General features: G+C 46.6%; 1 protein-coding gene across 7 annotated transcripts in view; it reads right to left on the bottom strand.

The window, feature by feature from the left end:
- NRF1 (nuclear respiratory factor 1) overlaps nt 1-16,344 on the bottom strand; it is a 44,919-nt gene that overhangs the window by 14,954 nt on the left and 13,621 nt on the right. For all 7 annotated transcript variants that reach the window (XM_042872355.1, XM_042872351.1, XM_042872353.1 and 4 more), the window contains 7 exons: nt 15,316-15,442; nt 14,617-14,757; nt 10,496-10,654; nt 9,611-9,808; nt 8,581-8,682; nt 6,820-6,977; nt 3,721-3,845 (listed from right to left, as the gene is read on the bottom strand). In XM_042872355.1, coding sequence (XP_042728289.1) covers nt 3,721-3,845; nt 6,820-6,977; nt 8,581-8,682; nt 9,611-9,808; nt 10,496-10,654; nt 14,617-14,757; nt 15,316-15,442 — 1,010 coding nt within the window. The remainder of the gene's footprint in view (nt 1-3,720; nt 3,846-6,819; nt 6,978-8,580; nt 8,683-9,610; nt 9,809-10,495; nt 10,655-14,616; nt 14,758-15,315; nt 15,443-16,344) is intronic.

Genomic DNA, 16,344 nt, shown 5'->3' with positions numbered 1-16,344 from the left:
AAGGAATTTGTCCTCTAGAAAGCACCTCTCCTTATCTCTGCTCAGGAATTCATCCATCCAGCACCCAGTGACACCATTCCTCTGTTGGGTGACATCTGCAAAACTGTGCTTCCTCCTTTCTCCTTCAGACTGTGGTTAAATTCATTAAAAAACATACATCTGCTCTCACCAGGAAAGGTGCTGCAAAGAGCTCAGCCCTTTCCTCCAGGTCCACTCATATGCTCAGCAGCACTTTGCCAGTGTCAGTGCTCATTTGGATCCTCTTTCCTCAAAAAGTAGAAGCTCTAGGAGGGAAATTTGTTTATTACTGATTCAAAGGAGATTGACACTTGCAGCAGATCAGCCTCTGAGCCTCTGCCTATCCTCTTTCTCATGGAAAAAAGGGTCAGTGTGCTGCACCTCCCTGTCCCCAGGCATCCCAAAGCAAGGATGTCCAAGACAAGAACACACAGTGCTTGGCTATACCCCATGCATCTGCCTCTGCTTTCCTGCACCACCTCACCCAGAAGGCACTTTGCAGAGGGTTTCCCATCTCCCATCTGCCCTTCAGCTGAGGGTGGGGACAGCTTTGCACCTGGCACCCACTGCTGCCAGCAGCCTTCCAGCTACTGAACGTGCTGCAGGAATCGCCTGCTCCATGCAGCAAGGTCCTGTCACCCAAAATGCTGCTATGGGATCATTTATCCTACGCTAATTGCAAGGTATGCTCCTGCCCTGACGTCTTCCTTCTGCTTGGAGCTTGCTAATCCCTGCTGCTGATGTCACAGCCCTAATGCTCTCCGTGTGCTTTCATCACGACACAATAATCCTGGCTCACCCCCGATGTGAGCACATCTCTCACACGGAGAAATGGGGGTGAATTTGGGGGTGAGCAGGAGGAAGGAGCTTGAAGCACAACACTCAGCTCAGAGTGTCCAAAAAGCAGCACAATGGCACCAAAACAGAGTCAACCCCATGCACCGAGGCTGTTCCGCTGACATCCTTGGGGTAGGGATTCTGCTTGGTGTTATATTTATGGGGTGGCACAGCCCCACGTGGGCAGAGCTTCATCAATATTGAAGCATGACATCAGGAAGGCTGCAGCCAAAGCAGCTTTCAGACCTCAGCTCGGATCGATCCTGAACAAAAGGCTGCAGTATGGGGACAGCTCTGTCTGCTCTCCTCCCAGGGCCGATCAGGTTTCCTTCCTCAGCACACCCTGAAAGCACCCAGAGTGCACAGTCTCCTCTCAGCAGAGCGTTTTCAATATGCAGGCAGCTTCTGCTGCAGTCCCATTCACCTGTTTTGGGTATTACATTGTCTTAATGCTTTGCTTTCAGAGCAAACATCCTCAGCTCAAAGAGCACAGTCATCCCTCCCAGCATCCTGATTCCAAGACAGGAACATGCAGAAGTTGCCTCTTTTCAGCCAGTTTCATTCTTTTGGGTCTCTTAATATTGCTCACGAGCCAGAGGATGAATGGGAAAGATACTAAGATAGAATAAAGCAAGTCAGAGAGTAATTATATCTAGAGGCTAGAATCAGGAGCAACATCTTACCTCACTGCAACCAAATGTGTTCAACCACTGCCTCAGTTTCCTCATCGATAAGACGGGGAAAAATTTATAGTTGAGGGATGAGAATCCCCCAAAAAGAGCCTACATGACGGTGAGAGCACTCCCAGGGAGATGCATTAATTAAAAACGTTGGCAGATGAAGACCCTGCCAGCAGCAGCAAGCAGGGCTATTTGCTGGTTCATTCCACCACGGCTCCAGGAGTCATTTCCCCATCTCCTTCCTGCAACTGATTGCACCAAATCCCTCCCCCTCGTCTCCTTGTTGGTTCCCATTGCACCACACAGCCAAGTGGAGGTGCCCAGGGCAATGCTCACCCTCACACCAAAAGCTTTGGTGCAGCAAAATCCTCAGCGCCGCTGGAAATCCACCTGCTCTCCACCCCCAGCTTGAGACAGAGGAACAGATATCCAACATCTACTCCATCCCCAAGGGAGATACATGAGCTGGTGAGGTGATGAGCCCACCAGCACGGCGCTTCCAGGGGCTCTGTGCCCACAAAGCAACCCCTTAATGCTGCTGGGGAGGAGAGCGGATCGAAGGAGGTGGGAGTGGGGCTGTGGGCACAGGGAAAGCAGCCCGTGCCTCTTAATGCATTCTAAATCCCATCTGATTTCCAACAGTGCTGTTAGAAAAAAAAAAAAAAGGCAAAAAAACCCATCCAACCCAACTTGCATTAAAGTGGTATTAACGCTGGTGAGTGACTCAGGTTGAGGGGAAAGCATCCATAGAGGAATCCACACTGTGAACGTGTTTTAAAAGTGGACCAAAGGGAGCTGGGATGCAGATTGCTCAAGGATCCTAACGTGCTCGTACAAATCTGGTTAGCTGCTGGGGTTGAGCATCCAGGAGCAGATTCTTCCTCCTATACAGACACACCGCCTCTCCCCATCGTGCTCTGCTGATGGCAAAGTGTAATACAGCACAGCTTCACTCTCTGCATCCAATGCACTCCCTGCCTCTGGGAATGAGTTTTCCCTTCATTTCTGCTCCCTCTTCAGGCTGGCTGACTGCATAGCAAGAGGCATCAAAGTAAACACCACGAGTTAACCACTCTGGCCTCCATATCCCCAGCTAAATGTTGATGTTTTACAGTGAGCACGTACCTCACGTGATGAGGATTTTGATGGGAACCAACCTGAGGTCTTGTAGAGGAAGACACCTGCTTGGCATGCAAAGCAACAAGGCAAGAAGCCACCTGGCTGCACAATTTGGCAACTAGAGCCCAAATAACCCTACCCTCAAGGCAATGTTTCCTTACAACTTACAATCACAGAACCATTCGAGTTGGAAGTTGAGTTCGAAGGTCATCTGGTCAACTTCACCCTTCTCATCCTCATTTTGGTGCTCCTCTTCCTACTCCATCAAATAACCCATGATGCTCCTCCTTCTATTCCACCAAAATAACCCACCATTTTTAACTGTGAATTCAGAAAATTGGGTAAAGAAAGATACAGGAGGTGGATGATCACCAACCAGAACACATATGTGTGTTCCAATGTCATCTCCAGTTTCCATGAACACACCATTTTATTCACACTGAGCTGGTAGTGGATGACTACTGAAGTCACCAGACTTGGCTGAACAGATATTGAGATAAGAAGCAAGAAACATTACAGACATTATATAGCTCCCTACAACTAAGCAGTGGCAGTGCTTACAGTGCAGTGGTGACAAGATGGAAAACAAAGCAAAAGGCAGCGACCTGACTGCTGCTGGATGAGTTATCTGCCAGCAAAGCACAAAAGCTTTGTTCAAGAGCAGCCACCAAGCATGCAAAAAGCCTCAAGAAAGGAAGGAAATGAGTGGGTAATAAAGTTTTGGTCATATCTGCTGCCACTCTACAGCAAATCGTTTTGGAGATGAGATTACTACAGCACCAAGTAGCTGTACTGACCAAGTTCTGGACGCTGTGCAAAGAGAGAATGGGAGCAATCTTCTTCCATAGAGCCTTAAAGGAGGAGGACAGCAAATCCCCAGCACTATGGGGAGCAAACAAGAGGTCAACACTACCATTCAGCTCCAGGCTTTTCAAGTTATAACCCACAGAACTCTTTCACTAGGGACAACTTGACATTAAAAATAAGGAGGAAAAACTCTGGCTAAGACAGAAAACAAAAATAAAATTAAAACAGAAACAAAACAACAGCTTTCCAGCAGCCTTACCATTGGCATCTTGGACTCCAGTGAGTGCTCCTACTGCTGCTGCAGTTTCACCAGATAGGACGATCTGTCCTCCACCCTGAAGAGTGGCTTCAGCCAGCGTGGCGACGGCGTGGGCAGCTGCTTCACTGCATGGGAGAGGAGAGAGGAGATTTAGGAAGAAAGGCAAACCAACCACACTGCTCCAGCAGGACCCATTTTCATCAGGCACTGCGTGTCATGGAACAAACACAGCAAGAAGGGATCCATATCACAGCCAGCTGGAGTTATTCAGAATGGGAAATCTACAGTTGAGGAGGAATACTTGGCAATAAGCTGCTTCCAGTGGCTTTTTGACAGCTTGCCTACCAGGATATCCATCCCTTTGTCTGGGCTTTACAAAAAGCTTTTGGACAATCTAAGGACATTCCATCACACGGCTCCCTCCTGACTCTGGTTCTGGGCACAAAACTCGTTTTTTTTACCATTGAATCTTTCCAGATTTTACAGCTCCACCTTCATTACTGATTTTACCTTGCCCAGAACTTCACCACCACCAGGAACACATCAGCAGCTTTCAATTTAGCCAAGATACAGTGCTTCTCCCCAGCCACGTGGTTTAATAATTCTTTTTTAATGAGTGATTGGTAGCTAAGCATGGTGTACAAAGAAACTCAAGCACAAGTGAGGTCATACCAAAGGCCTTTCTAATGCAGCAACCCTGCTGTGAGAGCAGCCAGCATCAGTATTTAGGATCCATATACAATCCTTCCCTTCCTTCTCAGCTTCCAGCAGTCAGCACTGTATTGATTTCCACACAGCACAGACAGCATCTGGACCATGAGGTTTGACCCCTTTGATGCCCATTTTTGTATATATATTTTTGCTTCCACAACATCTGGTCCAATAAACTACCACCTCAGTCTTGCTGTTAAGTCTGATGTTGCCAGAAATGAGGGACTTGGTTAACAGGCATGGTGGCGATGGCTTGATGGTTGGACTTGATCTTAGTTGTCTTTTCCAACCTTAATGATTCTGTGATTCTACAAAATGGAGAAGAACTGCTCCCTTCTCATTCTCTCATGACTTCATAGACTTCCAGGGTCCCTTCCAACTCAGGATGTTTCATGATTCTATGACTCTCTGATAAAATGGACTCCAATGTTTTATAAGTCACTTCCTACTCACTGTTCCTCTCACCTAATTTCCTGCTTGGATGCTGCACACTTTCCAACTGAACTCACTCAAGGTGGATTTTCATTTCTAAACAGCCCCAAGTCATCTTGAGTTGCTTCCTTCACTCAGAAAAATCAAAATATGTTCAGCAGCCCTGAATTAAATACAAAGTGGAAGGCTTCTGATTCCTGAGAACTGTCAGATTCAAAAGACTGTTTCCAAAGGCAAGAGGAAAGTGGAATATCCTCAACAAATTCCAACAGCAACACTTGAAAAAAATAAAACATGAACTTGTTTAACCTGATATGTGACCCAGCCCAGCAGTGACTTAGATAAGGGAATCTCTGAGATCATCAGTTCCTCATCTCCTATTTTCTGATAAGGTCTTGTCCAACCCTGTAGGAACCTGGTATTTATGTCAGGGATACGAGCTTCACTGCTTCCATGAAAACCAACAAAATGTGAGTCTTGCAAACCTTTGGAGAACTGCAGAATTGCTCAACTGAACAGAAGTTTTGCTGTTAGTTGGCCTTTCTGCATAAAACAAAAAGTATGCCCCTTTCACATGGAAGGGTTTTGAGGGCCCATCACCTAGGTGAGCTCCCAGCTTATGATTATTAAGGAAAAAGGGTGGCAACAAGCTGGGAAATAAAACCCTTACTGTGTACAAGCACAGCTTGCACACACAGCTGTCTCTGGAAAGCTCTTCCATTTCTTTCTTCCAGGAGTCTCCCTTCAGTTTTAACATTTCTTCTTATTAGATCTATAGAAACTATGATTCTGGAATCTATAGAAACTATGATTCTGTGATTCTAGACTCTGAACTTCCTCAGCTAACACAGGAAAAGAGCCATTCATCATGACCTCAAGAGCTAAAGCTATTAGAGATGGGATGAAATAAAGTCTGGGTTTCAAGGCTTTCTCCTGCAGCTCCATAACTAGTTACTTGAGTTGTTTTTCCTACAGTGTCCTATAAAGTTCATGTGATTTTAAAAGGCAATTTTACAGTGGAACTATTAGTAATAAAGCTTGATCAATCAGCCTTATGTGGTAGCAGAAGAAAACATACTGGATGGACTTGGATCTGGATCACAAACAGAAGCAGTTCTTAGTGTGTTTGTAATTCAATAGCAATTTCTTCAAATCGTATTGTGGTTGGGTTAAAAGGATTCTCAAGGATCCCAGAGCCTTAGAACAACTTGGGGTGGAAGGGACCTTAAAGGTCATCAAATGGCTTGGGTTGGAAAAGACCTTGAAGAGCATAGAACCATAGGGTGGTTGGGTTGGAAGGGACCCCAAAGCAACCCCAGTCCCACTCCTGCAATGGACTGGAAGCTCCAGTTGCTCAAGCTGCCCAGGTCCCCACTCAGGAATGAGGCACCCACAGCTTCTCTGAGCAGCAGTGCCAGGGCCTCTCTGCCCCTGAGTAAATTTCCCCTCTTTTAGTTTAAAGCCATTCCCTCTTTTACTATCACTATCTGCTCATGTAAACATCACTCTTCCTCCTGCTTATAAGTTCCCTTAAATACTGGGAGCACTTGGAAGCATACCATTGATTGCTTCCAGGATCTAGGTGGCTGCTTTGATAACTTATGATCCACACATAGCACTATTTTGGACCTCCACTCCAACCATCAGCATCGTGGGTTTGTGTCTTGACAGGCACTGTTAGCACATTATGACTCTTCGTTAGCAAGCTCAGTGCTGTAACTGGACCCTTGCTGTACAAATCAGATCATGTGGAGAGTACTGCTGAACCCATCTTTTCCTCTTGCAGGAAATTTCCATTCAGCATGCTTCTACAGTTACAGTGGAAACTAAGAACCATCTTACAGACACCTGGGCACAGGTTGAACCAGGAGCTTGCTAAGGAAAAGCCTCTACTGGGGCCGTGCACTGTGACTTTTTAACCATGAGATGAGAACCTAGAAGGAAACACACACGTACCTGTTAAGTGCCATGGTAACAGTTGCTCCTTGTTGCATCTCCTGAGATGCTGCCACTGCTGCTTCTGCTAACGATGCTACTGCCTGCGTGGCCTCTGATGCCTGCGTTGTCTGGATGGTCATCTCACCCCCCTGTAGCGTTGCCCAGTTCTGCTCCACCTATGGGGAAAAACAGAGAGGAAGATCTTTGGATTGGATGCCATTCCATCAATGGTGGCTGCTTCCCAAAACAAAGGAGCCACATAACTCCAAGAGGTGTTTGCAGAATTCTGACTCTCTCCCAAAGACTTCAACAGGGCTAAAAGAGCATCAGAGGAGAAGAACCGTGGTCCAAGTGAGACTGTGGACCCTACAACCATCTCCCAGCCATTGATGGTTTCCTATGGCCAGGGTCTGGCACAACCCCACTTGAGCTCGCAGCTGGGACTTCCTTTTACTGCAGCCATGCACTTAGAAAAGAAAATAGCAAATGGAGTATATTCTGTTCATCTACTTCAGGTACTTAATTCCCCTACTTCCCTTTACATTGATGGTTTCACATTGCTCCGAGTTCATCCAGTCTCAGTTGCTCATTTTTCCCTTGGCCATAATTCTTTCTCCACATGGAACTCCACAATGTAATGACTTGTATGGCCACAAAACTGACTAAGATGTGAACACAGAATAAGCATTGGATCAAACCACTGAGTAGTGGTAGACAAAGGCCCATCAGCTGGCACTCCTACCAAGATGAAGATCCTTTTCCTTCCCCATCTCTATTCTCATCCATAAACATTCCAGGTCACTAGCAGCCTTGAACACACTAATAAGGATGCCTTAGCAGGTGATGAAGAAAATTCTCTCAATTAGGAACTAGACGCCTCTGCTCCTTTCATTTCTATTGTAGCTTTCTTCCAGATCTTGAGAGATAGAGCTGGTACTGAAAATCCTCAAAGCAGCTCTGATGTACTTCAAGATCACAGCCAGGCTGCTTCCCTCTGCTTCTGGGATGGAAATAGGATCTTGTTCAGAACAAAGCTGTTCTGTGCTGCCACCTGTCGCCAGAAAAGCTCCATTTATACAACGCAAACCAGACTTCCCCCTGCCAGAAATCCTGGTTCCTTACGCTGTCTCTATACACTAATGTGCATTTAAACAGTTCCCTTCACATCTTAACCTACAAATCCACCCAAAAGCTGCAGAAAATGATCAATTCTCATTTTGTCCAGAGATCAGCAGCCAAAGAATCACACAATTTGCCCACAGCCACGCAAATACCTTCTGCTAAACACAGGCTCAAAATATCCCATTCCTAACCCTAGCTGACAACACAGCTGTCAGCATCCGAGAGCACACAGAAGTCACCCAACACAAACAGATGAGCATGCATTTGCATCATTCATTAAGTCATTAGAAATTGGACTTCATGATGCCTATGGATCCCTTTCAACTCGTATACTCTACGATTCATTGGACACAATAATTCCTATGGGTCTGTTCCAGAATCATAGAACACCCTGAGCTATCAGCTACAGCAGATTTCATAAGATTAATTACATACAGAACATAAAAAAAAAAGTATGAAATTCAGGATTTTTTTTGCCATAATTGCATTTGTATAATCCTGAATCCAAATGCTTCAACACTTTCTATATGAAATTTCACACTGTCTTGTGCTCACATGTATTTTAACTGTTAACACTACAGAGTGGGGAAGCAAGGCTTGCTGTTCTATGACCACTTAGTGGCAGAAAACATTAATGTGCACGACCCAGATCCTTACCTCTCCATCAGCCACTGCAGAATAATTGACTTGTGCAACAGTAACTGTGGTAGGCAGCTCGGAGGCGTCAGCCAACGTGGCAACGGTGGCACCAGTGCCAACCTATGGAATTCAACAAGATACAGCTGAAGGAAAATGGCAGAGTAAAGGGACAAGAAAAGGGACACTCCAATGCTCTCAGATGACAAGGTGTTGCATCCATAGAGAATGCTATGGTGGAGTAACACGGTGGAGTCACGCTTCTCCCACCACTGCATGGAAGTCATGTAAAAAACCTACCCTGCTTATCAGCTATCATTTGTAACACTGCTTATCACCCTTCTCCAGGTACTTGGAGAATGTTAGTTCATTCTCAGTATCACACTGGCTCTGGAATTTTTTTCCCCATTTAACAGTTGGGAAAAGACAAAATCTGGGAGATGTGCAGCTTTGTTCATAAGAACTCAACTTTGAAGGGCCAGAAAGTCAATGGCCAACCATCTTTCTTCCATGGCTCCATCCCAAGGTCACCACAGGCGTTGCGTGGCCACCTAATTAATTGTGCCAAGTCTGAATGCCTGGACTTCTCAGCCATACAGCTGCAAATGCAACTATGCTGCTACAACAGGAAAGCAAGGGATGGGGGTGGGAAAGAGAGAGGACAGAGCTGCTTCTTTGAACTTAAGCAGTGTGCCCTGGTGGCCAAGAAGGCTAATGGTGGCCAAGAGGTTTACCATGATCAGAGAGCAGTATGCCCTTGTGACCAAGAAGGCCAGTGGTGTCCTGTCTGGCCAATGGTTTACCTGCTGGCCAAGAAAGCCAATGTTGTTTTGGTTGGCCAACAGTTGACCAGTGGTTGATCAACAGTCAACCATGAGCCAGCAGTGTGCCCCAGTGGCCAAGAAGGCCAATGGTTTCCTGGGGTTCATTGCACAGAGCGTGGCCAGCAGGACAGGGAGGTTCTCCTCCCCTCTGCTCCCCAATTCCAGGCAGACAGGGAGCTGCTAGAGGGAGCCCAATGGAGGACTGAAGAGATGAGGATTTCACTCACCTGGATGAGGGACACAGTGCCATCAGGGTTACTGAAGGTTTGTACCACTGTCTGTGAGGGCACCAGGTGTGCTATACTGTGTGTGGTTGTGGTCTGTTGCTGTGTCTGCTGATCCTCAAATGCGTAGAGCAGGTCCTCACGCCCATGCTGCTTGTAGCAGTTCTTCACGATAGTCCTCAGTGCTTGGGTCCACGACACCTGCCAGGATCACAAGGAGTGAAGAATCAATGTGAAAATCTTTTCTGACCCACTGCAGTGCTGTTATTGCTTTTGCATGCTTTCCTATTTTTGGGGGGAGGGTCTTGATGGATGTTTTTCAATAAATTCTCAAAGAAACAGAAGGTTCCTGGTACTTAATCAATCACTCTCCCTTCATCCCCAAGATTCAGAAATCACCCTGTGCTATTACATTTCTGTATACAGACACATAACAAGCTCCTTTGGCCAGGGGAAAGGGCAAATTTCTCAATTAAATCTGTTTCTCTAACTTTCAAGGAATCTTCAATTAAGGGATTGACCAAGTAGAAAATTACTCACAGCTGCCATTTCCAGACATTCATCCCCACCCAACCAGCTCACATCAGCCTACAGACGTGCACACCATAGCAGATTACACTGACAGGAACAGGTTGGTAGAAACATCACCTGCACACAGGATCTGTTGCTGTGACACCCTCAAAGACCTTTTCACCTGCTATCTCTTTTTTCCTGGCTCCATATCTTTGAGCACTTCCCTTGATGTAGAGGCCCCTCCTGCTCAAGATGGGACAGAGAGCCTTCAAGGGCTTCATGATGCCATGACATAGACACTACAGCACACAAATTGCACGTTTGGAGAGCAGAGTGGTCCTGGCCCAGCCTGAAGGCAGACACACAGCCACGCACCCGCTGCTTCTGCTCCTCCGTGCGCACATCACTTCGGACATTGGCCCAGGGAATGTCCTCAGGCCACCAAATAGGTTTGCAGCTCTCCTTGCCCCAGCCTGGCTTCCCACGACCCGTGGAATACTTCAGCATCTCCGGGATGAACGCTCGCAGCTGTGCCTGAAACAAAACACATCGGAGGGTTTTTAGGCAACTCCCATCATCTGGTAGCACAAAGTCACAGCATTTCGTTTCCATCCTGATGGAACTATGGACTGGAGAAGAACTGAATGCCCAAGGAAAATGTACAAAACTCCACCATCTTCTCCCAAATCTCAGCAGAGAAGAGCTTAGAGACGAAATATGGAAGAGCAAAACCAAAATTAAGCCAACTAGATCAATAAGGCAAGGCACACACTGTGTTAACACACCACATCGACACACTTTAAGGTTCAAGAACCATCACGAAGAGATCTGAAGGGGGGGAAAAGTCAGAATAATGCTGGAATAATCAACAACAATAAAACATTTCTGGTGTGACAGTGTCCCTGGGAGTCCTTTTGTCATTTCTGGAGGGCTTCTCACATGTTCTGCCATAGCAGGGGGGTTTCTCCAAACCATCCTAACCACAGCCTGGTTCCAGTCTGGGTACTGTTGGCTTGAAATTGTAAACCAGCTCATTCAGATGCTGCCTCCTGCACGACAACAGGGATCTGTGGGAGCCAGAAGATGGACTCAGTGAACCCTACGGGTCCCCTTCCATTGGGATATTCTATGGTTCTGTGAGTTCTGCAGGAACACAGAGCAGGAAGAGCTCTGCCACAAGAATTAACATGGGCTCTGAGCTTACTTAACAAGAAAAATTTTAGTGTACTTGGATGAAAAAGAAAAAAGAAAAACCAACTTCTCCGAGCACATGGCTCACTGCATTGCATACCTGCTAAGGGCAGTGAGTTGCCTGGTGCAAAAATAGTTAAAAGCTCCTTCCCACAACTGCTATCTGCAAGCCATGCTCCTTGTTAACAGATGGATTAATTACTCATCCTGGGGAGTTCAGCAGCTCGAGGCACTTGTTAGGAGGGCTTGCCTTTAATCCACCAGGGAGACAATCAGCTGCTCCAGCACGAGGATGGCTCTAATTAGTGCCATAACAAGACCTCATCCCAGCACTTCTGAGACAAAGACTCCACATCTCCAGGGGTGCAGCCAGCAGGATCTGTGGGAGTCACGTTGTGCTGCCTCCACCCGTGAAACATCCACCAAAGCTCTCCCCAAAAAGACCACGGCTCACCCTGGTGTCAGCTCTGGGAAAGGCTTTTATAAACCTCCAGCTTTGAAAATTTGAGAGAAATTGATAGAAATGACTCCTTAACACCCTTTGGTCTTCTCAGTTTTAATACTGAATTTGATCAGAGAATCATAGGGACCACTGGAGATGTAGTCCAAGTATCAGTGGAAGCAAACTAACCTCAATTCTATCATCTGCAACGGTACACAGCACAGATGAGTGCTGGGAACAAGGGGTGCTGTGTGAGGAGCGTCCAGGGCTTAAGGATAATGCCTTGATTAGGCTTCTAAAGGGCAAAAAAACTGTGGCTGGGAGTCTTCTCTTGGCCCCACGTATCTCCAAAGAGCAGCACATGGGACTCCTGAGAGTGGAAGAGGGCAAAGAAAGAACTGCAGCTGCTTTTCAACAGCCAATTTTAGACTATTTTACTTTTAACATACAGATTGAAAAGCAAGGCATACATCAAGGTTGTAATAAGGAGCTCCAAGCAGGGAGCTGTGGGACTACAGATCATCCCAGCTGCAGGAGCTCCACTCAAGACAGCAGAATCAGGCATTTCCTCATTGCACATGTACAGCTCTGGCAGAGCATCAGCTCAGCAGAGTCCACAAGCAAGGAGACATTTCTATGCAACAGATCCAGGGTCAGAGTTCCAAAGCCATTCCTATCTCCTGCACAGCTGAAGTGAGTGATGCTCTTTGCTCAGAGCAGCCCTGCTCAGCCTTTATTTCCCTCTAGACCAACAAGGAAGCAGAGCAATTAAAAGGAGAGAGATTTTCACCCTCCCCTTTGAGGAGCTGTTGCCTCTACCACCTGTGTGCAGGCACCTGCAGCTCCCATAGTCACATCTCTTCGTGGTGCTGCTCCATCTGTACTTACAAATATTTGGGGTTTCCACAAGGCTTTGTGTTTCCATAGGGTTTTGTGCTGCTTGGTTGAAAAGCTCTCTAACTGCTAACAGTGAATGGAATTGTATCAGCAGCTCTGGGAATCAGAATTCCTACAAAAAGCAACAGCATCTCTAGCCATGCAACATGTTGCAGTGATTTAGCAGTTCAGTGTTATCACCCACTCTCTCAAAGTAATGTATTTTGTGCTACTGTGGCACAAAAATGACAGCAGCCTCATCATATTCAGCATATCTGCTTTGTGCTTCTATTTAAGAGTCTGGCAAAAACTATATTCCTTGGATGAAATTACCTCATAACCATCACATGCACCATATTTACTCCCTGAAAATTCTGCAAGGAGGAACACCTCCTGGGTTGTGAGAATCCACCAAAGGAGGCTGCAGTGCAGTCAGTTCTGTCCTCAGATGGCCTCCAGGCATGCAGAGCTCTAAAATGTTAAGAGAACACCTACAGTATGTCATCCCTATGTGATATACAGGGAAACTGAGGCTGAGTGTTGTCTCCAGAATCCCAGGAGAAGGGCTGGACTTCATAATATGCACATAAAGCACTGCAATGATGGATGTGAAGAGCACAAACTGTCCACAGCTTGGGAAAAACCTTCACAAAGCTATTCTGGGTGATCATGTTGTACTGAAAAAAGGAGAGTTACTCCTAACACAAGACTTGCTTTACCACAGCTCAAGTCCTCTCATGCAGCATTAAGCAGCCCCATGTTCCTGTGCTGTTGCATCAGCAATTGGCACATTTTTTCCCTGCAAAACATGAATGGGGAAGAAAGGAAGTGAAAGCATTTATCATTTAAGTGAGCCAAGAGAAGGATGGGAACACACAGTGTTGGGTGGGGGAAGCAAGCAAACCCCAGGGGCACCTTGGCTTGGCTAAATCTTTGTGCAGTGTTTCCTGAAGACCAAGGACACGTCATGCTTGAAAGGAAAAACCTAATTTTTAACCTAACAGGAGAAGTATTAGTATTTTTCTCATAGATCTTTGGAGGAAAGGTTGCTTCACTTGAAGAGAAGCAGAGAAAAACCTAAGCAACTCTTGATGTTAAAATTTTTAATTTCCAACTTTATCATAAAAATAAAATCAGCAAAAGGCTGGACCTGGACAGAAGGGCAGTCCCCACTTCTCCAGGGCAGTCCCCATCAGTATCTCACCCAAGGTTTGATGTGACTCTAAATAACTGGCAAGCCCCCCTCTGTTCGGGCAGAAAAATGAGGGGATGATCTAGAACACACAAGAAACAGCCAAGAAAGATGATCCAAAATGATACAGCAGAAGCCACCTCCCTGACCTCAAGGCTCAAAAATCACTGCAGTCTGCGAGACAAAATGCATCCCCTGTTCATGGTGCATGGGAGGTCAGAAAAAAAGCACAAAGAAGGGAGTCTACTCCTTGAAAGGGTAGATAGATGATGGCAGGACAAGGGGAAATGGTTTGAAGTTGAAGGAGGAGAGATTTAGCTTGAATGTCAGGGGAAAGTTCTTTACAATGAGAGAGGTGAGGTGCTGGAACAGCTGCCCAGAGAGGCTGTGATGCCCCGTCCATCCATGGAGGTGTTGGAGGCCAGGTTGGATGGGGCCCTGGGCAGCCTGGGCTGCTGTGAAATGGGGAGGTTGGCGGCCCTGCCTGTGGCAGGGGAGTTGGAGCTTCGTGATCCTCGAGGTGCTTTCCAACCCAAGCAATTCTTCTGTGAAGAGGAGTGCTCCCTACAGCCCCCAGCTCTGAGAAGCACCTCTGCTGCTGTATGCAGAAAATAAGCAGCAATAACAAAGCTTCACATCTAACTAGAGCCATCACATCCCATGGGAAAGAAAGAAGAAATCAAGTACATCCCCTGGAGATGCAGACACAAACTCTGGTACAGAATAACAGGATGTGACTGTAGGATGCCACATCTCTCTCTGGTTCTGCTAAATTTCTGCCATGCCTGTGCTTACCTGGGTCATCTTGTCCACTGAGACTGGAATGCCATCAATGGTGAGGGGTGGTAACTCTGAGTTAACCTCCTGAGGTGCAGGAGCATGCTCTGCCAGTGCTGACTCCAGGTCTTCCAGAATCATGCTCTTGTATTTGCGTACCTGTAGGGAATTGTTAAGCTCAGGTAAACAAGGTGAGGAGCAACAGGAGAGGAGAGGTGAGCAGCAGGGCCAGCCGCCTTCCCCAGGGCACTGGGGAGATGAAAGAGCAAACAATGCTGTGCAAAAACACCTGCCGGCCCCAAAGGCTTGGCTGCATTAAAAGGGTGATGATGAAATGTTGGGTAACATCATCAAGTGGAAGGATTTGTGGGATCAAAGTGAAGTTCAGAAGTCAGACTTATCGTAGTCAGGATCTGTTCCATTTGCTGGCTGGTCTGTGGTAAGGTGCATGCTGTGCTCAAAGACATCCATCGTTACCTGCACTTTTAATTGAGGCTATTAGCCCTGGGGAGTTGTGCTGAACAAGCAAAAACTATGCAGAGAAGGCAGGAACTCAGTACTAAACTCACATTCATACACTGAACCCCTATTTCCAGGGCCTTAAACATGACCTTCAGATCACGGCCAGGCTTGCAAGTCTGCTCTGAGCCAGAATTAAACCTGCAAACAGGGTGAGCAATTAGCAATTATTGTATGGCTTTTTCTAGAGACACCTACCACGTTCTCCAAAGGTGCAGCTCCAAAAACTTTGAAGACAGGGTTGGGTTTGGAGGGTGAGATGCACAGGACGATGGCTTGCTGCCCCACTCTGGTGGTGTACTCATCCAGCGTGGCACGGAGCTTCCTGAAACACAACCAACAAACAGGTGCCAGCTGAGAGCCCTGAAGAAACACAACTCTTCCCATTGTCAGCTTCCTTTTTGGATGCATCCCATTCACAAACCAGGTGAGCAGCAGAGCCCCAGCTGTCAGATTGGCCACACAGTGCTTCCCTGCTGTGCTCCCCACAGTCACAGAGCAGCTCAAATATCAGCTATTCTCCTGTTCTCCATTTTTTTTCCCCATTGATGCACAATGGAAAGAGAAATCAGCAGAGCAGCAAAGCTAATGTACATCTCCTGCTGTCCTTAATTCTGTCACTGGCCAAGAGGATACAGAACTTGTAGGAGAAGAATTTGACTATTTCAAGAATATTTCAGAAAACACAGCTTATTTTACATTTGGGTTCATAGCATCACATTGCAAATCTCTGCTACCCAAACCAGAGCTGTTGGCTCCACAACGAGGCAAGAGCCAGGAGTGTTGCACCAACAGAGCACAGGGAGCTCACATGCACCTGCCCCATCAGCAAGTCCCCTTGGAATGAGCTCTCTGTAGGAAGAAAATGTTCCTTCATAGATCTTCCTCCTCTTACTAACTTCCAAGCAACACAAGAGAATGTGTCAGGAACTTCAGCTCATTAAGCAAAAGAGGAGCAGTACCACTTTGTAACCTGAGCACAGCCATAAGAGGACATTTTAGGATCTGTCCTGGTCATTTCAGAACCTGCTGATGGCAGCACAGTGCCAAAAAGCACCACCACCATGTGTAGAGATCTCAGAATCAGAAACCAGCTTCCCACTCGATGCACGCTGCTGCTTAGAGCTGTTAAATTGATCAGAGGTACAAAAATGATGCATTCTGTCAGTATTTTACACATCACAAAAGAAGCAGTTGCAGAAGAGGAGAAGTAATTCCTTTACAGAG

The sequence above is a fragment of the Lagopus leucura genome, unplaced genomic scaffold, assembly GCF_019238085.1.
Source record: "Lagopus leucura isolate 7727_CA_CO unplaced genomic scaffold, USGS_WTPT01 Super-Scaffold_100008, whole genome shotgun sequence".
Lineage (NCBI taxonomy): Eukaryota > Metazoa > Chordata > Aves > Galliformes > Phasianidae > Lagopus > Lagopus leucura.
Note: the sequence above shows the minus strand (reverse complement) of the source record. Positions and strands in the feature narration are given on the sequence as shown.